Source organism: Chionomys nivalis, chromosome 1, assembly GCF_950005125.1.
Source record: "Chionomys nivalis chromosome 1, mChiNiv1.1, whole genome shotgun sequence".
Taxonomy (NCBI): domain Eukaryota; kingdom Metazoa; phylum Chordata; class Mammalia; order Rodentia; family Cricetidae; genus Chionomys; species Chionomys nivalis.
Window position 1 is genome coordinate 141,657,121 of NC_080086.1, and position 26,094 is coordinate 141,683,214.

The 26,094-nt window shown below is 41.4% G+C and overlaps 1 protein-coding gene across 2 annotated transcripts in view; it reads right to left on the bottom strand.

Moving 5' to 3' along the window:
* The window catches only part of Znrf2 (zinc and ring finger 2), an 82,983-nt gene extending 57,371 nt beyond the window's left edge, over positions 1-25,612 (bottom strand). For both annotated transcript variants that reach the window (XR_009057407.1, XM_057774924.1), the window contains exon 1: positions 25,093-25,612. Coding sequence is in view for 1 of the 2 variants with exons in the window: in XM_057774924.1 (XP_057630907.1) it covers positions 25,093-25,549 (457 nt within the window). In the remaining variant the exon portion in view is untranslated. The remainder of the gene's footprint in view (positions 1-25,092) is intronic.
* Positions 25,613-26,094: the final 482 nt, after the last annotated feature.

The following is a 26,094-nucleotide window of genomic DNA, read 5'->3' on the forward strand; positions in this document are numbered from 1 at the left end:
CTATCTGATGTGGGGTTGGTGAAGATCTTATCCTATTCTGTTGGCTGTTGTTTTGTCTTGTTGACCATGTCCTTTGCTTTACAGAAGCTTTTCAGTTTCAGGAGGTCCGATTTTATTAATTGTTTCTCTCAGTATCTGTGCTGCTGGGGTTATATTTAGGAAGTAGTCTCCTGTGCCAATGAGTTCAAGTGTACTTCCCACTTTCTCTTCTATGAGGTTCAGTGTGGCTGGCTTTATGTTGAGGTCTTTGATCCATTTGGACTTGAGTTTTGTGCATGGTGATTGGTATGGATCTATTTTCATTCTTCTACATGTTGATATCCAGTTATGCAGCACCATTTGTTAAATATGCTTTTTTTCTCATTTGATATTTTTTGCTTCTTTGTCAAAAATCAGATGTTCGAAAGTGTGTGGATTATTAATATACGGGTCTTCTATTTGGTTCCATTTGTCCTCCCGTCTGTTTTTATGCCAATACCGGGCTGTTTTTAGTATTGTAGCTCTGTAGTAGAGTCTGAAGTCAGGGATTGTGATGCCTCCAGAAATTCTTTTATTGTACATGATTTTTTGCTATCCTAGGTGTTTTCCTTTTCCATATGAAGTTGAGTACCATGCTTTCGAGGTCTATAAAGAATTTTCCTGGGCGTTACATTGAATCTGTAAATTGCTTTTGGTAAGACTGCCATTTTTACTATGTTAACTCTACCTACCCAAGAGCATGAAAAGTATTTCCACTTTCTGGTGTCTTCATTTTCTTTCTTCAAAGATTTAAAAGTTCTTGTCATACAAGTCTTCCACTTGTTTGATTAAAGTTACTCTGAGATATTTTATGCTATTTATGGCTACTGTGAAGTGCAATATTTCTCTCATTTCTTTCTCAGCCCATTTATCATCTGAGGGCTACTGATTTTTTTTGAGTTAATTTTGTATCCTGCTACAAATCCTGTTTATGAGTTGTAGAAGTTCCTTGGTAGAATTTTTGGGGTCAGTTATGTAAACTATTATATTAGCAGCAAATAATGAGAGTTTGACTTCTTTTCTGATTTGTTTCCCCCTGATCTCCTTTTGGTGTCTTATTGCTCTAGCTAGGACCTCAAGAACTATATTGAATACATATGGAGAAAGTGGACAACCTTGTCTTATTCCTGACTTCAGTGGGATCGCTGTGAGTTTCTCTTCATTTAGTTTGATATTGGCTGTTGGCTTGTGTATATTGCCTTTATTATGTTTAGGTATGTTCCTTGTATCCCTGCTCTCTCCAAGACCTTAATCATGAAGAGACATTGAATTTTGTCAAAAGCTTTTTCAGCATCTAATGAAATGATCATGTGGTTTTTATTTTTCAGCTTGTTTATATGGTGGATAACGTTGACAGACTTTCATATGTTGAACCATCCCTGCATCTCTGGAATAAAACCGACTTGATCATGGTGGATGATGGTTCTGATGTGTTCTTGGATTCGATCTGCCAGTATTTTTTTTTTTTTTTTTTTTTTTTTTGGTTTTTCGAGACAGGGTTTCTCTGTGGTTTTGGAGCCTGTCCTGGAACTAGCTCTTGTAGACCAGGCTGGTCTCGAACTCACAGAGATCCACCCATCTCTGCCTCCCGAGTGCTGGGATTAAAGGTGTGCGCCACCACCGCCCGGCTTGCCAGTATTTTATTTAGTATTTTTGCATTAATGTTCATGAGTAAGATTGGTCTGCAATTCTCATTCTTAGTAATGTCTTTAGTAGTTTGGATATCAGGGTAACTGTAGACTCATAAAAAGAGTTTGGCAATGTTACTTCTGTTTCTATTGTGTAGAACAATTTGAGGAATATTGGTATCCTTCTTTGAAAATCTTATAGAATTGTGAGCTGAACCATCTGGTCCTGGGCTTTTTTGGTTGGGAGACTTTTGATGACTGTGTCTATTTCTTCAGCAGTTATAGGTCTGTTTAATTTGCTTATCTGGTCTTGATTTAATTTTGGTAAGTGGTATTTATCCAGAAGGTTGTCTATTATAAGCTTTCTAATTTTGTGGAGTACAGGTTTTCAAAATATGACCTAATGATTCTCTGGATTTCCTCCATTGATGGAGGAGGGTCATTTGTTTATGTGTTACTTTCATTGGTTAATAAAGAAACTGCTTGGCCTTTGATAGGCCAGCCCTTAGGTGGGTGGAGTAGACAGAACAGAATTCTGGGAGAAAGAAAGCCAAGTCAGACAGTCGCCATGATTCTCCCACCTGACACAGACGTAGGTAAACCACCTCATGGTGCTACACACATTATTAGAAATGGGTTAAAGCAAGATGTGAGAGTTAGCCAGTAAGAGGCTAGAGCTAATGGGCCAAGCAGTGTTTAAAAGAATACAGTTTCTGTGAAGTTATTCCGGTTGTAAAGCTAGCCGGGTGGCGGGACACAGCTCCACCTCTCTACACTACACTCCATGTCTGTTTGGTGTTGGAGGTCCTTCTGTTTGTGTGTTGCATTCATTGGTTAATTAATAAAGAAACTGCTTGGCCTGATAGGGCAGAACTTAGGTAGGTGGAGAACACAGAACTGAATTCTGGGAGGAAGAAAGCAGAATCAGAGAAAGAGCCACCATGGAGCTGCCAGAGTCAGACGTGCTGAATCTTTCCCAGTAAGCCACAACCTTGTGGTGATAAACAGATTATTACAAATGAGTTAAATCAAGATGTGAGAGTTAGCCAATAAGAGGCTAGAGCTAATGGGCCAAGCAGTAATTTAATTAATACAGTTTCTGTGTGATTATTTGGTCCCCCTTTTCATTTCTGATTTTGTTAATTTGGATATTCTCTCTCTGCCTTTGGGTTAGTTTGGATAAAGTTTTGTCCATTTTGATTTTCTCAAAGAACCAACTCTTTGTCTCACTGATTCTTTGTATTGTTTTATTTGTTTGTTTCTATTTTGTTGATTTCAGCTCTCAATCTTATTATTTCCTGCCATTTACTTCTCCTGGGTGAGTTTGCTTCTTTTTGTTCTTCTTCCCCAGCTTGACACTGCATTTCCCTCGCCCACTACATTGGTGTACTGGAGGTGTAGTTCAAACTCCAGTTTGAATATTGTGCTTTACATCAGAATCTGGTTCTGTGGAGTTTCTTTTTGGGGGTTCAGTAACTTGACCATAACAGCTAGATCCTAAATTAACCTGTAAACCCCCTGCCCAAGGACCAGGTAATTTTCTGGGACTCTGGGAGTTGTGGTTCTTGGAAAATAACAAAAAAGTCTCACGGGAAAGTGTGGGAACCCACAGTGACTCTATTTCTATCTTGACTTAAGACCAGAGAGTTTAAGCTTGCCAAGGTCAAATAAGGGGATGTTTGACTAAAGACATGGTTACTAGATGTTTTGCATATTAAGGAGGTAAAATTCTGCTTGTTTGTTCCCTGTATCATGGGAAGGAAGTCTTTTACCCTCCCCTTTTGCTTTGGGTATAAAAGGATGATGAAAAATAAATTCAAGGCTGCTCCAGTATTCACTGAGAGTCTCCCCCACCCCCGCCCCGGCTCGATCTTCTATCTCTTGTCTCTTTCTTTTCTCAATCCTCATTCCCCTTTTCAGGCACTTTCGACAGGTCACCTGGTCCTGACAGGAAAGTACAGTGGCCTACGGATTTTGTCCATATAAGCCCCACCAACACATGAAAATTTCCAAATGGTGGTCCTGACCAAATTCCAACTTGGTCAGTATTTAAAATTTTAGTAAAAATTTTCTTAAATTTGGCCAAAATAGTGGAACTAGTTTTAGTGGTAATTTATCGTAGATGATACGCTTTCAGACACTTTTTATCTTTATGTGTTATTTCAAGACTTAACAATAGCATGTACTGCTTTATAGTTATGGAATACCAAGAAAGACACTGTCAAAATACTATGGGATCTAAAATAAACAGTACATATTCTTTTCTTCCTTTCCTTCCTCCCACCCCTGCTTTGGTTTTTTGAGACAGGATTTCTTTCTGTAAAAGCCCTAGCTGTCCTGGAACTCGCTCTGTAGACCAAGTTGGCCTCGAACTCACAGAGATCTGCCTGTCTCTGCCTCCCAAATGCTGGGATTAAAGATGTTCACCACCACCGCCCAGCCAAATTGTATATATTCTAATTGATAACATTAACATAGACATGCAAAACCAGCCAGTATATGAAATGGATCAAAGTGAGTCACAGACTGCACTAACCATGTGTTGCTTTTTCCCAACATGTAAGCTACATTGATGCTCTTCACAAGGCAATGTACATACAAACCTCTTGGACATTCTCCAAGTGCAGACTTGCAGCAGTGAGTCTGGAGTGTGGCCTCTATGTTTCTATTAAGTTTCTAACTAAAGAAGCCATCTGAGCCCAATTTGCTATTTGCTCATTAAAGTTGTAAACTGGCATGAGATGCATCTATACTGTGATAAATGCATCATTTACTCCTAAACTACGACCTTCTCCAAATAGAGTTCATCATTTCTATGAACAAACGAACTGAACTCAGGGTTACAGGGCTAGCAAAGACTTAGTCAAAAAGGAGGATAATGTTACCTAGGGTAATTGTGTTAATTAAGACCACTTGCTCTAGAACCTCGAAGAAGGAGAAGGAGAAGGAGAAGGAGAAGGAGAAGGAGAAGGAGAAGGAGAAGGAGAAGAATAAGAAGAAGAAGAAGAAGAAGAAGAAGAAGAAGAAGAAGAAGAAGAAGAAGAAGAAGAAGAAGAAGAAGAAGGAAGAAGAAGATTATTTTCTTTTCTTTCTTTCTTTTTTTTTTTTTTTTTTTTTTTTTTGTTTATGAGGCAAGGTCTTGAAATGAATACAACCCAGGTTGGCTTTAACTTAATCCTCCTGCCTCAGCTTCTCAAACTGTGATTACAGGTGTGTGTGGCCACACCTAGCTTTCCAAATTTCAAGGTACTGTCTTAGTTACTTTTCTATTATTGCTGTGACAAAACACCATGACCAAGGCAAATTATAGAAGAAAGCATTTAATTAGGGGGCTTACAGTTCCAGAGGGTTGGAGTCCATGACCACCATGATGGGGCCATGGCAGTAGGCAGGTATGGTATTACTGGAGCAGTAGTGGACAGACTAACAAGCTGAAACAACAACCAGGAAGCAGAGAGAGCACCCTGGGAATGGTGAGCATCTTTTGAAGCCTCTAAACCCACCCCCAATGACACACCTCCAACAAGACTACATCTCTTAATCCTTCCCAAAGAGTTCCACCAACTGGAGACCAAGTGCTCAAATATGTGAGCTTATAGGGAGCCATACTTCTTCACATTGTCACAGGTACCTTCTTTTGTCAGGTAAATTGTAAGATGATGCTCTACCACAGTTTTAAGAACTTTATCTCAAGGGAACATGAGGTAAAAACAAACTTATCAAAAATGCAAATTCCCAGTCTACCCTAAATCTACTCAAAAAGAAACTGGGGCCCAGTCCTGATTGTCCGCCATCATAAATGTCTGAGAGTCACAGAACAAAATATAAGAATAACTATAGAATTAATTTGGGAAACAGTGGCTTAAAATAAGTTAACTAGATTTCTTTATTGAAGAACAAAAAGTTACAAATCTATGTGGCTACAGAAATCATTTTTCCAGAAAATTTTAGGTGGCCAGTTTTCAATGGTGCCATCCCAACTGTGTTCAGGGCACACAGATGGAATCAGATACAAGAGACCTGAGTATAAACAGTTTTAAAAGCATTAGCAGTAAATGGATATTCCCATCTTATCTTTTCTCTTCACACACACACGGTAATAAAGTTGTTGAAATAAACAAAACACAGTACTTTTTTAATTGCAACAATTTCTTTTCAAGGCTTTTTATCTAGCAAGCACATACTTCCTAAGGACAATGATCTTTCTTCATCTTTATATTCCAGTACCAAAAGCTTACATAACTTATTGCAGTAGGCACTGCAATATTTTTATTGCTTTACACAGAGCAATAAAAATGTGATACAGATTAAGCATGGTAATTAGAACACTTAAACGTTTTCTCCACATTCAAATTTAAGCGAGCTAAAACACAAAGATTAGCTATGTCTTGTGCTGTTTTGCTTATAAAAGTCTACTTATCACATTTTTTGGTCCTCCCTATATATAATTAGGGCATGTAGATATAGCTACAGCAAGAAAGCAGGGTAGACAATGAACAGATCTTCAGTGGAGGACCAGTCAATTTTCTCAATTTCTTTAGAGCAGTGGTTCTCAACCTTCCTAATGTTGGGACCCTTTACCACAGTTCCTCATGTAACGGTGACCCCAACCATAAAATTATTTTTGTTGTTACTTCACAACTGTAATTTTCTACTGTTATGAATCATAATACAGATATCCAATATGCAACCCCTGTGAAAGGGGGTCGCGACCCACAGGTTGAGAACCATTGCCCTCGGGCTTCTAACTCTCAGCAGGGAAAACTGTTTTCTCCTGCCAAGGAATGAGGGCTACAGAATTAGCTTTGCTCTCAATGCAGAGGTGAAATGTCCTCCCTGTCCTGACATGTAGCAGAAGCCACTCTGCACAAGCGTCCTTCCGGCACACCACCCACAGGAGCGCTTTTCCAGCAGGCACACACTGCACCCCACACCTTCGTGTAACTGCTTCAGTGGGATTTTCCCTTCCCTGGGTCATTAAAAGAACCAAACCATGGACATGGACTTTTAAAAACAGGCCAGATTGGATAGAGAAACATCCAAAAATGAGAAACGAAGTTCTAACTGACTTCAAAGTAAAATGATGCCTCCTTATATTTAAAAAGTACTATGTCAAAAGTGGATACAGGTAGCACGTGGTGGCCATTTAGGAGGCAGACAGAAGCAGGACTGCTCCAAGTCTGAGGCCGGTCTACACAGTCAGTTCTAGGCCAGGCAGAGCTTCATAGCAAGACCCTGTCTAAAAAGAAAGCAAAGTACAAAAATGACCACACCCTTGATTCCCTATAGTCACGACCCTTGCTAGCCTTTGCAGAGCATACCCACCCCCCAGCACCTTCCCACCTTCACAGGCCCAGAGACTGGCCTTTGCTGGCTCTTCTCATATAAAGGTGAAACCTCCTTTAGTTCCAGTTGTTGTTTCAAATTAGTTGAATTGAATGCAAAACAGTATATTTGATTCATTTATGCCTCAATTGGCTTCTATACAAACAAAAAGACTACCAAAAAAAAAAAACCCAAACCTGTCATTACCTATATTTTGATTTTTTAAAAAATTCAGATCAAACTAAAACCACAAATACCTAACATGCAAATTTTTGTTCTCTAGGTTGCCTTTGTATTCCTTGAACAAGTGGAATTCCTCACACACTTTGAAACAGTGATCCTAAAAACCAAGCTCCCTGAACCCTGAACATGTGGGGATTACGATCTGAGAGTAAGCCAACCACTATACCCTACCACTGCAGTGAGTTACCTAAACCTTGAACGAAAAACCTAAACTTTAACCAATAATTGGAAACTAAAGAATGAAGAAATGGGAACAGATTAAATATGAAATTTTGATCCCTCTCTTACTAGAGATAGCCATACACTTCAGTCTAAGTGTCCATCATCAGTTAAACACCCTGGTTATCCTCATGTGTGTCCACAAATCACAGCACAATATTACAGTATGGGGGAAGGAGTCCACGGCCCTTCCCATGACTCGATTCTAACTGCTCCTACGTCACATGTAGCCAAAGTCAGTGAGCACATGTGGTATGACTTCACGTATATGAAGCTCAACAACAAAACTAGTTCATGGTAACAGAAACAGAAAAGGGATGCCCTGTGTTAATGATGTGTTCATAGTGCCTGCATTGCTGAAAATCTTCAAATGCTACACATAACATCTTTGTATGCACATGAACCTCCCCTTGAAAACTGAAAACTCCAGTTGCCTACTTCCTACAGAGCTCAGTAGACTTGTAAAGATATTCAGGAAGCATTTAAAAAGTTTTAAAATAAAGTTTACAAGAAAAACTTGACAATCATGAAGCTCTAGAAATATAATTTTTCTGCTGTTACCATCTAGCACTTAGAAACTTAATCAATCTTCAAATATAAAATCACAAAAACATCACAATATGCCCCGCTCAAGATTATAGACAAGGACTAGAGATCTGGCTTCCAGCCCAGCTGAGGACCTGAGCTCAGATTTCCAGAGCCCGTGTTTCAGAGCTCCTACAGGAAGAGGAGGCAGATGTGAGAATTTTCTGACTCTCTTGTGCCAGCCAGCTTGCTGTATGCAGTAGCACACAAGAGATCCTGAAGGAAACAAAGCGGAGGCAAGGACCAACATTCAGGGCTGTCTTCTGGCCTCCATGCACAGTAGCTAGCCCAGGTGTTTCTGGACAGCATGCTCAATGCACAAAGTTAAAAAAATTAGCAACAAAATGAAACTTAGATCGATGTTGTGAATCAAGTTAGGGTCACAGATTCCCTTTTAAAATCTGATAAAAACTACCTAGTCTATTAAAAGTCAGTGTAAAACACAAATTGTCTATCCCATTGCATGGACTATCTTCTAGTTAACCATAAAGTTCTACATAGTCATTATGGTCTAAGAAAACATTTTAATTACCAGATACAAATTGAGCATTTTATTTAATATGAATATACTACAACAACAACTCTGCTTTAGACTGCTCAAAGTGAAATCAGAATATACCTTTTTTGCCCCTATATTATCAAACTCCATCCATCTATGCTGTGTTGGGGAATATTCAGACTGTGCATTGTGTTAACTAAATATAATTAGCCTTGGGTCAGGAGGCTGAGTCAGCAAGCGGTTGACAGAAAGTAAGTAATCCCAGTGCATCAGAGGGCATCTAAAAGAGATAGACACACAGGAAGAAGTAGGAAGGGATTTGGACAGATGCAGGCAAGGAGAGAAGGCTAACTAGCTGCAACCCAGCCTCTCTGAGCTAGCAGGCTTTCACCCCAGCCATTGAATTTTGAATCTTATTTATAAACAAAGCAATAGAGATTTACCTAAAGCTACCTTTAGCAGCAGCAACAGAGCAGGTGCCTGCAGGAACAGAATTCCTGTCAAGCTGAGGCCTGCGTGGCAGAAGCAGGCCAGCGGCTGCAGAGGTGCGATTGCTGGCTGAAGTAACATTAAGCCACTGTGCTGAATTAAAACAATAATGCTGTTTCGGAGAAAAATTCAAAATACTTATTTAGCTATCTTAGATTTTACATAAAGGTCTTTTAAGTATAATAGTGATAGATATTAAAATTTATTCAAATTACTTAACTCCTTTAATCTCAAATCATTTTTCTTTCTCTCTGGTAAGTCAAAAACATACTTACACAGTAAGGGCATTCAAGAGTTAGACTGAGGTGGGCAGAATGGCCTCCTGGTTATGTCTATATATCTTAAGTCTTGGAAACAGGTTACAAGAGAAAGAAGAATAAAGGCTGCAGGTAGTATTAGCTAGCTTAATTAGCTGATCTGAAAAAGAATAACTTAGGTTATCTGGGCACAGCCAATGTAATTAAAGAGTCTTAAAATGTAGATGAATCTGGTAGAATCTCAAAAAGAGAAATGGCAGTGTCAACGGACCTGATGCTGTGGCTGTGAAAAACAGGAAGCAGATCATAAGCAAAGAAATGCAAGCACTCTCTAGAAGCTGGAGAAAACAAGTGAAGATTCCCCTGGGGTCTCAGCAGCATTCTGCCAATAACTTGATGTGAGCCCCCCAGAGGGTTACTGCAGACTGCTGCCCACCAGCACTGTGAGAGCTCAGATCTGTGTGGTTTACAGCCACTACATGTATGGCGATTTGTTACAGCGTCAACAAGACACTAACAGTGAAACGGAAAAAAACACTGGATTGATTCTGATTTATAAAATGAGAGATTATATTATTTTCTTTTTGAAAAGTGTTACTTGGAGACATCAACATGATTGTATCCACATGTTTTGATAACTGAAGTATCTACAGATATAAAACAGTACCCATAAGGACATATTAAATTAATGTTATATGGAGCTGAGTTATGAAACAAAATTCTGCTAGTGTAATTGAAGCTCATTCTAACAGATATTTCTCAGTTTTATGACAAAGTATAAAGTCTTTTAATTTGTAGGCAATCCATTAGAAATAGATTTTATATTATATAATGTATTAACTATGTGTGCAGGTATATGCAGGTGAGCACAGGTGCCTGTGGAGGTAGAGGTCTGAGTCCTTGGAGGTGGAGTTACATGCAGCTGTGAGCACCTGAGGTAGGTGATGGGAATCTATACCAGGTCCTCTGCAAGAAGATTACCCACTCTTAACCTCTGAGCCATCTCTCAAGCCCCCAAGTATCAATTTTACTGGTAAGAATTCATTCTTCTAACATATACTTCTACACAAAGCACACTCCTACAGTTATTTAAAGAAATACTATCCAGATTATGGTAGTTACTAGCTTTGACTTCTCATACACTATCACAAATAGTCTCTTCTTGCCCTTCAACTCTTCCTTACTCTTAAACACAAATGTCCAAAAAATGAGACAAACTAGCTCCATAAAATTTTACTCCTTCATTCTACATACATATTACTACTTCATAATACTAGTTACATATAATTTAAGTCTCTATAAAATTCAACATTATACATTTTAAGTAGTAGTAAAAAACAAAACAAAGTTGGGCAGCGGTGACACACACCTTTAATCCCAGCACTCAGGAGGCAGGGGTAGGTGGATCTCTGTGAGTTCTAGGCCTGTCTGGTCTATAGAGCAAGTTCCAGGACAGGCTCCAAAGCTACACAGAAAAACCAAAGTGGGAAAAAAACCTCCTCCAAACTGGCAAATCTCTGTTCTACATATCAGGTTCCAGGTTAGCTAAACTGCTTGCCACTCAGTGAGACCATGCCTAAGAAAAGAAAAAGGGGGGAAAGGGGCTAAAAAGCAAATATCTTCCTTCTTCATTTATAGGAACAGCTTTACAAATGTCAACTTAATTTAAATTCATAACGCTGTATGATTAAAAACAGTGAGCCTCATTCATAGAACCTTATTTTATAAGCCAGTGGCACGGGAAGAAATGTTTGAAATATGTATATGTGAAAAAAACACTCATGTGCTTGTGTGCATTATACAGTGAACCACAAAGAAATATAAACATAACAGCTAGAAAGCAGCAAAGCTAAAAAACAAGCAGTTCAACTACATATACACATGGCTAACCATAAGCCCTTGAAATGCTCTTTTCACAAGAGTCGAAAATGCAAACGAAAGAGTGATCGACAGAACAGAGGAAAGTAGAAGTTCCCTAAAAAGAAGAAAAACATCTAACACCAAAGTTAGCAGAAATTTTACTAGTGGCACAGAATAAATCAGTATGCCTTTAGGGAGGGTCAATAGCTACTGAAAATTAAAGTGTGCCTTCTGTTCAACTAGAATTTTTTTTTTTTTGTAACTCTTGTATACTTGTCTGTTTTTTCCCCTTCTCAAAATTCTGGCAGAACTTTCAAATTTTTTTAGTTTCCCAAGAGGCATTCAGAATGGGAGCTAGGAAGGACTCTTTAGGATTGCAGAATGGGGAGCTGAGTCAACCCCAAACTCCAGGGAGGTTGGACGGAGATTAGAGTCAGCCAGTAGACTGGCGAATTTCCAATGAATGTTGACATAATGAAATCCAAATAGCAGTGTGGTTACAAGACTTGGAAGAACTCTCTGGTGCATGAACACAGAGCATGAGTTCTGCTGGAGCCACAGCCGGATCCCATGGGGAAGGGATGCCAACTCTGTTTTCTGGCTCTGAGGAATCTTGCCCTATGGAGGGCTCCATTTTGCTCTGATCTTTATAATACAACTGCAATGATAACTGTAGTGTTTGTTCTCCTGAGCTTTATAACTAAATCACGGCAGTGAATTACCACACCTGAGAAGTCTGGTGTGGTGGCATGGGACTATAATCCCAGCTGCTCTGGAAGCTGAAGTAGAGGATCACAAGTCTGAGGCAACTTAATAAGATCTTATCAAAAACAGTAAGGAGAGCTGGGAATGCAGCCCAGTGGTGGAGCACTTGCTTAGCATGCAAGAAGCCTTGGACTCAATGCCAGTACTGGAAAATAACCAAAAAAGAAAAACCTGAGAACTTGCAGTCTTCTTCCCCAAATCTGTAGTCAGATGGGAAGCCATGCAAATGTCCTGGGAAGGCCTGACGCATGGCTTGCACATGTGTGCGGCTTTCTTGAGCTGTTGCCTCATACCTGAGTCTAACAATAATATTAAGTGATTAGTACCACACTATTATACCTACTGCTGTCAAAATAGTACCCGTACTAGAAATGTGTGTGCCTGTATAAAGACATTCAGTGGAATTACAACACTGGAAAGAGCTGGGAGCTCAGCAGTAGAGCTCTTGACTCTAATCAGTAAGGCCACAAAAACTAAAACCTTTCTAAATGCTCAGTAATAGGAAAGGCTTAAGGAACTAGAGTGCATTTATATCATGGAAATATAAACACATGCTAGTTACAAACAAGCACTGGGTTTATGTTCTTTCAGAGAAAAATCCCCTAAACACACCAAACAGAAAAGCAGGTTTTAAACAGTATGACGACATTCTTGCCTACTAGAAAGTGTGTAGCTGTGAAGGGACACCGTGCACAAGGCAACGCCGCAGAGAAGGAAGCATCGAACCGGGGACTGGTTTACAGTTTGGGGGAGGGCAGGGTGAGCTCTCAGAGTTCTCTTCCTCTACCTCCTGGGGACCAAACTCAGGTTCTCAAGCTTGCAGCATGTGCTTTTATCTAATCCATCTCACCAGCCCAAGAAATAAAATACAGAAATTAGTTATAAAATTAATGTAATGACACAATGAAAAAAAAGGTACTGGGTCTTTGGAAAGCATATAAATGATCATTTCCATGTGAAATTATGAAAGCAGAGGCACAACCTGCTTTACAGCAGACTGGGCCTTGCTGGAGTGAAGGCAGGCCCAAAGGGCAACACTGCCTGCAGCGCCAATCAAAATGCTGTTAGCTGCCCCAGCTGTGTTTTCTTCTTTGAATGGCTAGGAAACCCCAACTGCATTAGGTTTTTGTGTTTGGAGGTACCTTTCTGGACATGAGACAAAAGAGTAGCGAAAAAACAGAGCTATACTGAATCTGAGCAAAAGTAACACCTTTTTTTTTTTTTTTTTTTTTAAAGACTCCAAATCTTGGGCTGGAGAACCAGGTAAGAGCACTGAATACTCTTCCAGAGGACCTGGGTTCAGTTCCCAGCATCCACGTGGCAGCTTCCAGCTGTCTGTAACTCCTGTTCCAGGAAACCTGACACCCTCACACAGAACATAGAGGCAAAACCGTCAATGCATATAAAATAAAAATAATTTTTTTTAAAAAGACTCCAAAACTTTCTGACTTTGCTCCTATAGCACTGGGATAAAAAATTATGTCTTGGGTTAGAGATATGGCTTAGTGGTCAAGAGACTTACTGCTCTAGCAGAGGACCTGGGGTTCGGTTCCCAGCACCCAAAAGGCAATACACCGCCTCCCCCAGTTCCAGTTCTAAGGGATTCGACCCTGTTCTGGCCTCAGCAGGTACCAGGCATGCATGCAGTGCACTTTCATACATGCAGGCAAACCATTCAGACACATAAATTAAAACTAAATCTTAAAAACCAATACAAAATATACCTTCCACAGGTGGAGAGAGAGCTCTGTGGTTAAGAGTACCTACTCAGATCATGAGGAACATGGCCTGAACTCCAGGGCCCATGTAACAAGCAGGCATCACAGCTCTGTAGTCAACACATCTACAATCCACCACCCACGTGCACATACATACACAAATATACATGTAAAGTAAATCTATCTTTACTTTATATATATATGTATATATATATATATTTTTTTTTTAAATGTCTTCAGAGCCAAGCATGGCAGTAAACTCATAATTTCAGCACTCAGGAGGCTCAGGCAAGAGTATTAATTACAAGTTTGACGCCAGTCTGGATGCTGTCCTTATAACAGGGGATGTTGATGGTGACTTCTTCTGTGTAAGAAAAGCCATTTCCGGAAAACATGACCAAGCCCAAGAGAAAACAATTTAACATTCTTTAGGGCTCAGAAAGATGACTGCATGTGCAGAAGGCTTCAGATTACAAGTCCCCGATTTAGTGTTTACATGACCACCAAACATTTGAGGAAAATACCCTAAAGAAGACTAAAAAAGTTAAACAAAAAAAGCAACTAGAAACTGAACAATCATGAAGGGAGAAGGCACACACCTGATCATACATGTGTGTATATATATAAGACACAGTGCAAGTACATCATCAGTGTCTCAAAGTGTTTCTTACAATAAAAAAGTTAAAATCAACTAAATATTAAGAGAAAATCCACACCCAACTTACAGTTTTGTATTCCAGATCTCCTGAAAGAGAACAAAGCATGGACAGGGCTCAGCATGCAGCCCTTGCCACCAATCTTGACAGCCTGAGTTCAACTCCTGGGTCCCATACTGCTGGAAGAAAAGAGAGCCTCCACCAAATTGTCCTCTCACCTCCACTCTCTAGCCACAGTGCACACTAGTGTATGCAAACACACATGCACACACATGATGAACACACGATAAATATGTTTCTAATAGTCAACGACTGAGAGTGCCTACCACATATAACAAACCCATCACAAGTATTAGAAACAGTGAAAGCCTGTAACCCTGGGAAGAAAGGTCCTAAGAGGCAAGGGTTCAGACAAGACATCAAAAAATCAGAACCAGCATCTGTGCACTCAAGATGCAACACAGAAATCAGAGGTGAGGATACTTTTAAAGTTCTGAGGGCAAGTAATTCCAGTCTGAATTCTATTACAAGTCAAAAAAACAAAAATCAAGAGTGGGGGTGAAAATAAAATATTTTCACATACTGAGCTCTCAAAGTTTTACTTTACACGGATTTTTTCACAGTAGGACAAAGGAAATTGTGCTCCACCCCAAATCATGGATAACAGGAGATCACAGAACCTGCAGATAAAACATTAAAAAGAGAAAACCTCCTGGGTGGTAACGAGCAAAGGACTCACAGGGCATGACCAACTCGGACTGGGCAGAGCCCAAGGCCCCAGAGGGACTTAACAAAATGCAATGCAGAGAGTTGGATTTGGAAGCCATGTCTGTAACCCTCCCTGTACAGAAAGTAGAGGCAGGAGGATCAGGAGTCCAATCATCCTGTGCTACACAGCTAATCAGTTCAAGGTTACCCTGGGCTACGGGCTCATTTGGAAAGAAAAAAAAAAGCTAAAAATAAAACATGCAGAAAATTTTTTTCAAAGATGAAATTCAGTGGCTAACATACATAAGATGAGGTAAGACTTACAGAACTGAAAACTGTAAGTAAACTAAATAAACCTTTTAATACACAAGGGAGAAACAGGAAGTTGTGAGGAAAAAGAAAAGCAGCCACCCTAAGCAAGCTTTGATTCCTTAGACCAAGTTCCTTTTCCCCTAAGTCTTGCCTCCAAACAAGTGAAGAAAAGAATCTGCCATTCCTATTTCCAGTGAAGTCATGAGACCATTCTTATGAAACCACCTGCCTAATATACAAATTATTATAATAAAACCATGCATTATCTCACTACTTTAAAAGAAAGTGGTCCATTGCATCTTGATTTTAGCTTTTCTGAGTATGCTTTAAGAAACTAGACAGAAACCTCTGGAAAGCACTGTGCACTGAGTGCCCAGAGAGCAGTTAAAGAATTGGCCTTCGGGATAACCACAGTGGGTCCTCCCACCCGTTCTGAGACTGTCCTGGAAATTACTATGTAGAACAGTCTGGCCTCAAACTCAAGAGAGCCACCTGCCTCTGTCTCTTGAGTGCTGAGATCAATATCCTGCCAAAGTGTATCATTTTGTCCTACGATAAGTAATCGGAAGAACTGGGAGCCAAGACTTGCCAGGTGGAGGCTGACGACTGCAGAGCACTAGCTCGCAACTGAGCTGCTTTGCTGAGTGCCAGGCTGTTCCAGCTGCCTGCGGGGCACCACCTCACACAACTCTAAAGATGGTACAATCCGGCCGGGATGAAGCTCAGCGGTGGAGCACTTGCCCACGTGTGCAGCCTGAGGTTCAAATTCCAGCACAGGGAGAGCAAACTTTTCAGGTTCTGTCCTACAGAATCACACACAAGACTGACGTGCCTACCAGTCACTGTAACCATCTCAAAACACTCGCACATCCAGACAACCTAAGAATATTCTGTCACAAATTCAAATAGTTATAAAACAAAATCAAGCTGTAAGCACAGCGTATTTTACTTTCTTTCTAAGACAACTCTATGACTGTCTCATTTGTAGAGGACAAATAGTATCTACTATCATTGTTCAAAAAATCAAGGTAGCCGGGCGGTGGTGGCGCACGCCTTTAATCCCAGCACTTGGGAGGCAGAGGCAGGCGGATCTCTGTGAGTTCGAGACCAGCCTGGTCTACAGAGCTAGTTCCAGGACAGGCTCCAAAACCACAGAGAAACCCTGTCTCGAAAAACAAAAAAAAAAAACAAAAAAAAAAAAAAAAAAAATCAAGGTAACACACAAATAACATACTGCTTTTTTCTAGAGCAATACATTTTTTTTGTAGATTTAAATATGACAATAGTTTTGGTGACCAATAATCTTGTTTAAAAATATAATAATGTAATATTCAAATACATTTTAGGAATCAATCAATATTCACAAACTTTGACCACAAACCTGGCACAGTAAGTGTGCTATGAAGCATAATTCAATAGTTTGAAGAGAATTTTGAAGAAATTAACAACATATAAAAAGTAGGGACTAGAGATAGGTCATCAATACAGTAGCTGTTGCACAAATGTCAAAATTGCAGTCTGGATCCGCAGCACCCGTGGTGCTTGCTGACAGGCAGTCTAGCCAAGTGGTGAGCTCCACGGCCAGTGAGAAACTCTGTCTCTAAAAATAGGCTGGGAAGATGGTGTGAGTTCAGATCTCGACACACAGAACAGTCAGATGTATTTCTGTTACCCCAGTGCTTACAGGGAGGAGGTAGGCAGTTCTGGAGTGCTGGCCAGTTAGTACAGCAGAAACAGAAAGCTCCATGATCAAATAAAGGCAGACAGTGACAGAGGAAGATATGCAACGTCAACCTCTGGCTTCCACATATGTGCAAACTCACATACACACACAGTACCCACGCACACTACCATGCTGGTATTATCCCACCCCCACCCCCGGGCACACACACACAATGGTAGAAAAGAGTCATCCAACAGAACTCTGGCCTCCACACACTGCATGCACACAAATAGCAATAAAAATTAAAACAAAAACGTTGAGGCACGAGAGGTTAAATAAGAAGGTAGACTGGTACCCACTCAAAATAGATTTACTTTTTTTCTAGTTATTGCTATTTTGAGCTATGGTTCGATCATTTACAGGTTCTTAAGATTTTCTGTCTACAATGCAACTCACTTCTAGGTAACACTTTATGTGTTACTTTTGTTAACAAAAGGTAACAAAACAACGATAAATCTGTCACCCGCAAATGTTAAAAGCCACACTTTAAAACAGCTCCCAGATGCGCAGTGCCAAACTATGTAGCTAACAAAATCACTCCTCAAGAGCTGTCTTTAAAACAGTGAGTGTGTGACAAAGAAACTAGGAAGCGTCCAAAGCCATGGATTAGATGTACTGAGAGGTAATTAGAGTCTAATTATGTTTTAGCATTAGAAAATACATGAAAAATAAAGCAGCTACAAAAACAAATTTAACTCTAAAAAGAGAAAGAAAGCAACAAAGAATAAAGCAAGTGAAACAAAAATCAATTAAAACTGAATGTATTGTTCAAACCAAGAACAGGCATTTAGGAATAAATCACATGTAATAAACCCAGTATGTATATACATTATGTACACATATATGCTGTATTTATGCCCCACTCCATTTACATGTAAATAAGTTAAATTAATGAACTGTTCAGGCTAATCATAACTACTCAAGTTACAGTAAGAATTGATTACACATGGAACTTGATTTATTATACTTAGCTTCACATATATTTCATAGCTTTGTCTTAAAATTAAAAGATGTACTCAAGATGTATCTACTGTTCTGCATTTATATGCACCATGACCAAATGCTTATCTTGGGTTCTAATAATCCCATGTCTCTAATAAATTTCCAAGAACAGGAGAAATGTGCAATTTGGGCTACACAACCTTAAGTACTAAACTGCTAAACAAAAAAAACTTGACTCTTTCTCACCTCCACGTCAACTTAGCTAAGCTCCACTTTTAAAATCATCAGACTCATGCCACCTCGTACTACCTATGATGCTACACCTGGTCTACAGTCATCTTTAACTTGAATTTCCATCTGCTCCCACATAGGGACCACAGTTATCTTTTAAACCCCACCAGGTTCCATCAGTTCTCTGCTCAAAACCATTCTAGACCTCTGCACCACTCCTGAGAGCAAAGCCCAGAACCTTGGACACAAGGTCTTTCCACCCTCATGCTCACCCAGCCACATCTTTGCTCTCATCTTCAACAGCCTTCAGGGCTCCAGCTACCCAGGCCCTGGGTTCCCAGCATGTTCTGTCCCAGTCTCAGGGCTTGGTCTTCTCAATTTCTGCTGGGATGTCACCAGAACATCTCTAGAGCTTCTAGGAACAACTGTGCAAGAGCAACCTCATGTGTACCCTTGACTACATACACAGCCTCTTAAAAAAAAAAAAAAAAAAGATTTATTATGTACACAGTGTTCTGCCTGCATGTATCCCTGCAGGCCACAAGAGGGCACCAAATCTCACTACAGATGGTTGTGAGCCACAATGTGGTTGCTGGGAATTGAACTCAGGACCTCTGAAAGAGCAACCAGGGCTCTTATCTTCTGAGCCATCTCTCCAGCCCAGCCCATGCACACCCTCTTAAAAGGACTAAGAGTCATGGCCACTAATATTACACTTGCCACATTAATAACCACAACGTCTAGAAAGTAAAAAAGTATTTAAATTAAAAGGTATGTGTTAACCTGATCAACCTAATCCTATACTCAATGTGGTAAATAGATTTTAGGGTAACCATTTTTGATTCCCACAATCTAGTGTTTAAACCTTTCTTTCCCCTTATGTGTGGACCAGGCCTACATGCACCTAACTAATGAGAAGTGGTGAAGGTGATAAGTTGAACCAAGATGGAATAACAAGGTACTATGGAAATCTGTGCAACAGCTCTTCAGAAAACTAAAAACAGAACTACCAATGGGCCGGCAACACTGCTCTTGGGAATATATTCAAACAAATCTAAGTCAGTGTAGTGATATTTCATTTGTATTTTAATAAATTAAACTTGCCCGAAGATCTGAGAATAACATAGTCCCACTGGTAGGCATTACAAACCAGGCAGTGGTAATACACACATTTAATCCCAGTAGTCAAACTAGCTTGCCACAGAAACTAGTCGGTGCTTGCCTTTCACCTCAGTGGTGCAGGCCTTTAATCCCAGAACTAGAGAGGAATAGAAGATGAGAGGAGACAGCTCAGAGACTCAGTCTCATTCTGGGGCTTCCTGGAAGCAGGATCACCATTTTCAGACTGAGGTAAAGGTAAGAACCAGTGGCTGGCTGCTTTGCTTTTCAGGTCTTCAGGTTGAACCCCAGTATCTGTCTCTGAATTTTTATTAATCATGCTTCAAGTCAGTATATTATAGCGATATCTGAACATCCACATGTTCATAGTGGCTCTGTTCAAATTACTAAGTTACAGAATTGGTCTAGGTCTCCTTCAGTAATGAATAAAATGTGGCGTATGTACTAACAGTGGAGGTCTAGTCAACCATAAAGGATGAAAGTAAGGAGCTGGAGGGCTGGTTCAATGGTTAAGAACACTGTGTAAACGGAGACTGCATGTTCATCTCCCAGCTGCCCAGACCCAAATAATCACACAAAACTATATTAATTACAACACTGTTTGGCCAATGGCTCAGGCAAATTCCTAGCCAGCTCTTATATCTAAATTAATCCAGTTCTATTTATGTATTGCCATGAGACTGTGGCATGCCGACTCCTGACTCTGCCTTCTTTCTTTCTGCATTCAGTTTAGTTTTCACCCCTACCTATGTTCTGTACTGCCACTGGTCAAAGAAGCTTCTTTATTAACCAAAGGCAATAAAACATATTCACAGCATACAGAGGGGAATTAATATCACACTTTTTCCTCTAACAAAGGGGCATTTTGGTTCCCAATATCCACACAGTAGTTCACAACATCTAGCTCACAACTTTTGAGTTCCAGGGGCTCTGACATGCTCTTTTCAATCCCTTGTGCGGCAGGCATCAGCGTGGTACACATGCATACATGCAATCAAAACACTCATACAAAATAAGATCTTTTAAAATGACATGTCATCTGCAGAGAAATGTACAGAAATAAAGAGTATTGTAAAGTGAAATAAGACAGACTCAAACATAAATACTTCATGTCTTTGAGATCTAGGTTTAAAAAGAGAAGGGCACTAAAGGGAACTATCTGGGAAGAGGAAGGAGATGGGAAAAAGAGGCTAAGGGGAAGTGAGTGCGACCCCAGAACACGATATCAATGATGAAAATGTCACAAGCCGGGCAGTAGTGATGTACACCATTAATCCCAGCACCGGGGAGGCAAAGGCAGACGGATGTCTGTGAGTTTGAGGTCAGCCTGGTCCACAGAGTGAGTTCCAGGACAGTCAAGTTTATGCAGAGAAACCCTGGCACAAAAACCAACCAACCAACCAACCAACAAACAAAAAAACAGAAAAAAAAGTCACAACCAAACCCATTTATTCCATACAATGACTCCACACTAAGAATTGGAGGGGGGGGGGGGGAGATAAAGTTCTTTGAGCCTAACAACCACAAGGAAATGAATTATGCCAATCTACCTGAGGGAATTTGGGTGCAGATCCTCTTCAGGTGAGATCAAACATCAGTCACAGTGCCCCCACTAACACCCTGATCTGCTAAGCTGTGCTGACTCTTGAACCACAGACCAATGTGTACTGCATCAAACAGCTGTACTTGTGATGTGCTGCTAGCATGCAGCATAGAAAACAAATACTCATACAACACAAAAGTTTTTTCTGAACCTTTTGTTCACACGAAGTACCATGGTTTCTCCAATTTCTAAAGACATTAATGTCAAACAGTTCAGAACTTACAAAAATTTAAATAAACTGGCATTTAAAAATGCTTAGGAGTATTACCTAAGAAAATAAACCTTACAAAGTACTTTGTATATATAAGTTTTTGCACTTTTCTCAGTCCATTTGCCAATATCCTAGATTAGATGTATAGACAGCGAATCTGATATGTAGAACATTAAGGCAATTCTCCATATAATTATGCACAAGATGAGTAAGAGACAGGTGGACAGCCAGCAATAAGAACTTACTTACTGGTCAACAGGCAAAGCAACCAAGCAGAAGAGAGTCGGACAGGCTTGCTGGTACAAGCACACAACAGAGAGCTCTTCCCCCAGACAGTCCCGCAGCTCTCAAAGGGCTGGCCTGTGAACTCATCCCACTCTGCCTCCAACGGCAAGGTTACTTCCAAACAGTCCCCAAAGCAGGACCATCCAGGACAGAGGCCACATTTCAGCAAGCAACATAAGGCATCGCCTGTGGTCTTTAAAGATAGATGAAGTTACAGGTGAGAAGCACTAACCATCCAAGTCCCTTGGCAGAGATGGCAAGAGTGGTCGTTAGGAGTCTGTCTTCCCTATACAGTGCAATCATCTCTTCTGCCCCTCCCCGCCAAAAAAAACACCAACTGTGTTAACAGAAAAATCCAAGAATGAAAAGCAGATTAACCACAATTTCCCAAATTCAAATATTTTGGCATCTATGGTAAGTAATAACTGAGAACAACTCCATAAAACCTCACATCTGTGCTGAAAATTCATTTAAATAAATCTTCGTAGGAATACAAATCTTATTTAACACACTTAATTTTAAATGACGGCCCAGGCTTTTTCAACGTAAGTAACAGGAGACACCTGAATTACAGGCTGCTGAAATACTCACAGGCAAGCCACACCCAAACACGCTAAGACAATTAAGCAGCCAAAAGCAGCAAAGAACTGTTGGTTCACTGCCTTAAATTAATTCACTTTACGATCTCACCACCAGACACACATACACATGCATTACTGAAGTCATAGGATTTCTCCAGAAATAATCTTTACTTCCTTTGAAAGCTGCATCAAGGAAGGCTGTTTTAACTCCTATTGACAGCTTTTATGAACATTGGTGGCTTAGTGGGAAAATGCAGGCATAAAATAAAGTCAAACAAACCCTCCTTAAGATACCAAGGTTTTCAAATGTTAGATGATGTCCTTAGAGATCAGTTTTAAAACAAATGGGACCAGACTATTACCAGTAATTAAGAGAGAACTTCTGTTCACTATATACAACACAGTAGTCAATTCACTAATCTACAAAGAGTAAAGAGAAACAAGCCCTACTTCTTCTAAAAAGTCCACAGAGATTCTAACCATACTCTGATCTCCACGAGAACTCAATGCCTATCAGCTGAAATACCTGAGTTACTCATCTTCCTTCTAGTTACTTAATTCTCTAGAGAGAAGTAAGAATGTATGCAGCCTAGCCTGGTCTAAACATTAAGTTCCAGGACAGCAAGAACTGCACAGAGAAATACTGTCGTGAAAAGCTTAAAAGGTGCAGCCAAAATATACATCCCAAAGAAAGCAAAACTCAAAGGTCACCACAGAAAACCTCATTCAATTTGGCAACTCACTGTGATAGAGCAATAGAACAGCTTACGTATCTACTTGCCACACTCCTAAGTGGAAAGCAATTTAAAGAGCAATAGTTTAGGTTTCCTCTTTCAATACATAACATTGGGAGTCTACAAAGGAACTTTATCTGAGTGTTTTTAGCACTACCTTTTCTGGTTAGGAAACAATACAAACATCAATGCTTTATATAGTTACAGTAAGTACTTTCCATTAATTTTGAAATGTTCTTTTTCTCAATTTTTCAGTTGGAGTCCATTATCTATGCCCTAACATTCAAAATTCAGTAAACACTGCACATGCCCAACCTTTAACAACTCTGACACATTGGTATAAAACATAATAAAAATGGTGTCAATATAAAGAATCAAATCTAATTATTTAAGACTCCAGACTCCACATCTAGCTCTGTCCATCTCAGAATGATTAGAAATATGCTTCCACTAGTTTTTCTTATAACCCCACTCACTGACAGACTGGTACAAGTTTCATTAGGCAAAGCCTTTACTAAAGACCAACTTAACTGTTTCTCTCAACAAGGATTTTAAGGTCACTGCGCTTTTCATTCCTTTCACATGAGAACAGGTCATTTCTGACCCCTTTTAGGGTTTGTTAACTAAAGTTTCTTACATGAATCAGGAAACACAGAAAAATGACTATTTTTCTCCAATGACCCAAGAACGAAACATATCTCTAACAGTTCATAATGAACTGGAGAAAAAAGTTAAGATCCTCCACACAATTGATGACTTAGGACTGTCTAGCAATCAACCTTACCAGAGATCTGGATGAGAAAAGCCGCCCCAGCACTGTCTTGCTACCCAGTCTTCCAGATCAGGAGGACTACTAAAGAACTACATACTACGTCCGCAAATCTAAGAATTATGTTTTAAAAAAAGCAAACAAATAAAAAGCTTGCATTCCAAATCTAGGCAAACAGGTCTTGCCAATTTATTAAGAACTGATAGCAGGAAGGCCGGCTCTCTCCCCTGCTCTGAATACTTACTTTAATAAAGCAAATACATACTGATTCTTGTTGAAGAGAAATCAGTCCGGAGAAAAACTGAATCAAAAGTGGTAATCAGGATACTAAATATTAACTTAAAGAGACTTTTCCTATTCCCTTTTCTTGTTCCTACTTTTGATGATCATAACTGCTTAGTGAAAACTTCATTTTAAAAAGGTAGTTATTTCTAAAACATGGCACCACTCTCAGGAAACTACAGTGTCTCAGACCACAGTTAGGGCATGATTACTTCTTTTTTCCAAAAACAAGATTTTTTTAAAGATGCCTCGATTTTAGAAAATATTAATATAATTATTGGCACTGCAAAACTTTCCATAAAGCAAGTTATTTAAGTGGCAGGCTAAGTGTTTAGCTCAGTGATAAAGAGCTTGCCTAACAAGCTCAGTAACTTAGGTCAGAGTCTCAGAACCTCACAAACAAACAAAAAAAGGTAGCTAAAAGCTAAGTGCTTTCATATCAAACATGCAAAATATCATTAAGATGGTGGAAACTAAACATGACATTTTTACGAATTAACGCTAGAGTCTGATTGCTTTAGCACACAGATCAGTAAACATGCCACTTAATTTCTTACAACTATAAACACATGAATAAGAAGGTCTTTAAAACAGAAGGTGGGGTTCACACCATTCCGCGCTCAAATATGAATGTATAATGCCGGACACATAACGCAAGGAAGTGGGAATGTGCGGTCTGAGTTCACACTTTCACAATCAAGTGCACCCTTTCTCCTGTTTCAAACAGCATAAAGGCACATCACTGACCTCTAATTGTTTCCTTAACGCTAGTCAACACGGCTCTTCGAAAGACCCTGACCAACTACTGCCTCTGTAGGCAGAGTTGTGATCACTGTAAAGATTATCTCCTTAAATAACTGTTTTTTAACAGTTCCACAATCAGCTTCAAACTAAGCAGTACTGACATTAGCCACATGTAAAGTAGCAGTTTCCTGGGGCTAAAGCAACACTTTGTGTTAACACATACACCCAAATAACATGTACCCACCCACTAAGAATACAGAACTATGTACAGACGCTCGAGGATTACAGCTTTGTTAGGAGTCGATCCAGGGAAATAACTTCCTTTTTGTTCAAACACTCAAACATCCACGTGAATCCCTTCTGGTTTGGGGCCTTTAAAACTGCTCGCTCTCCAGCTCCCGAGCTGAACTACACTCGTCCACCGATCACCCCTAACTTCCTGGTACTAAAAATTACAACCACGAGGCTGTTTCGTCAGTTTGTTGTAAAACAATTCTAGTTCCATTCACCTCGTGGCTGGGGTGGGTGGGTGCGGAGGGGGCGCTCCCCCCAGCTGGGGAGCTGTTTCGGGGGCAAGGGGCCGTACCTCCAAACAAGTGCGGAGAAAGGTGGGCCGGGAGCGAGCCGATCACCAGGCGCGGCCCGCCAGGGCCCCCGCCCGCTGGCCGGTCCCGTTCCCTAGCGCCGCCGCCGTCCTCCGGGCTGCTGTGCACCGAGTCCTGCGAGCCGTACGGGCCACTGCCACTGCCGCCGCCAGGGATGCTGAAGGCCGACTGCGCCGCGCGGCCGCCCGCCGCGCTGCCCACCGCCCCTCCGAGCGAGCGGCTGCGGGGCGCTGTCGGGGCCGAGGCGGCCGCCGCTGTCGCCGCCGCCGCGCCGGCCGAGGCGCTGGGCTGCTGCGCGCCGGGCACCGGGGCCACGAACCGGGCCGCCCGAGCGCCGTCCGCCCCGCCGCCGCCGCCGCCGCTGCCGGAGGGCAGGTCCGAGCCCGAGTAGGCGCGGGTGCGGCCGTTGGCGGCGGGGCCGCTCTGCTTGGCGCCCATGTCCGCGCCGCCCCGGGCCGCGAGCGAGCGAGCGAGCTAGCGAGGCCGGCGGGACGCAGCTCGCGGCGGGTGCTCAGGTGGCCGTGCGGACGCGGTCGCTGCCGGGCCGCCGCGACGGGCCGCTACCGCTCGCTGCCGCGCTCCGCGGCCTCCGCACCGCCTCCTCCCGGGCGGCCGCCGCCACCGCCGCCATCCTCCGGCTCCCCGGCGGCTCGGAGAGTGGGAGGCGCCCGGCTGCACTGGGGGCCGCCTCCCTGCGCGCCAGCCGCTCGCAACGGGAAAGAGGAACGGGCGGCGCGCGCCCCAGCAACCGTCGCCGAGCGGCCCGCACTGGAGGAGCCGGGGCCCAGCTAAGGCGCAGCGCAGAGATTGGGTCCCGCTGGCCAGACTCTGCCCCACAGGCAGGCTCGCCCGCCCTGGCCCCGCCCAGAATGCGGTGATGGACAGACAGGTGGCCCCGCCCTCCATGCAAAGCTCCTGGCACCAATCAGAAGACGGCTCCTCCTCCCGCACGTGGCCTGTGGACGCTGGAGAAGAGCAAGTGC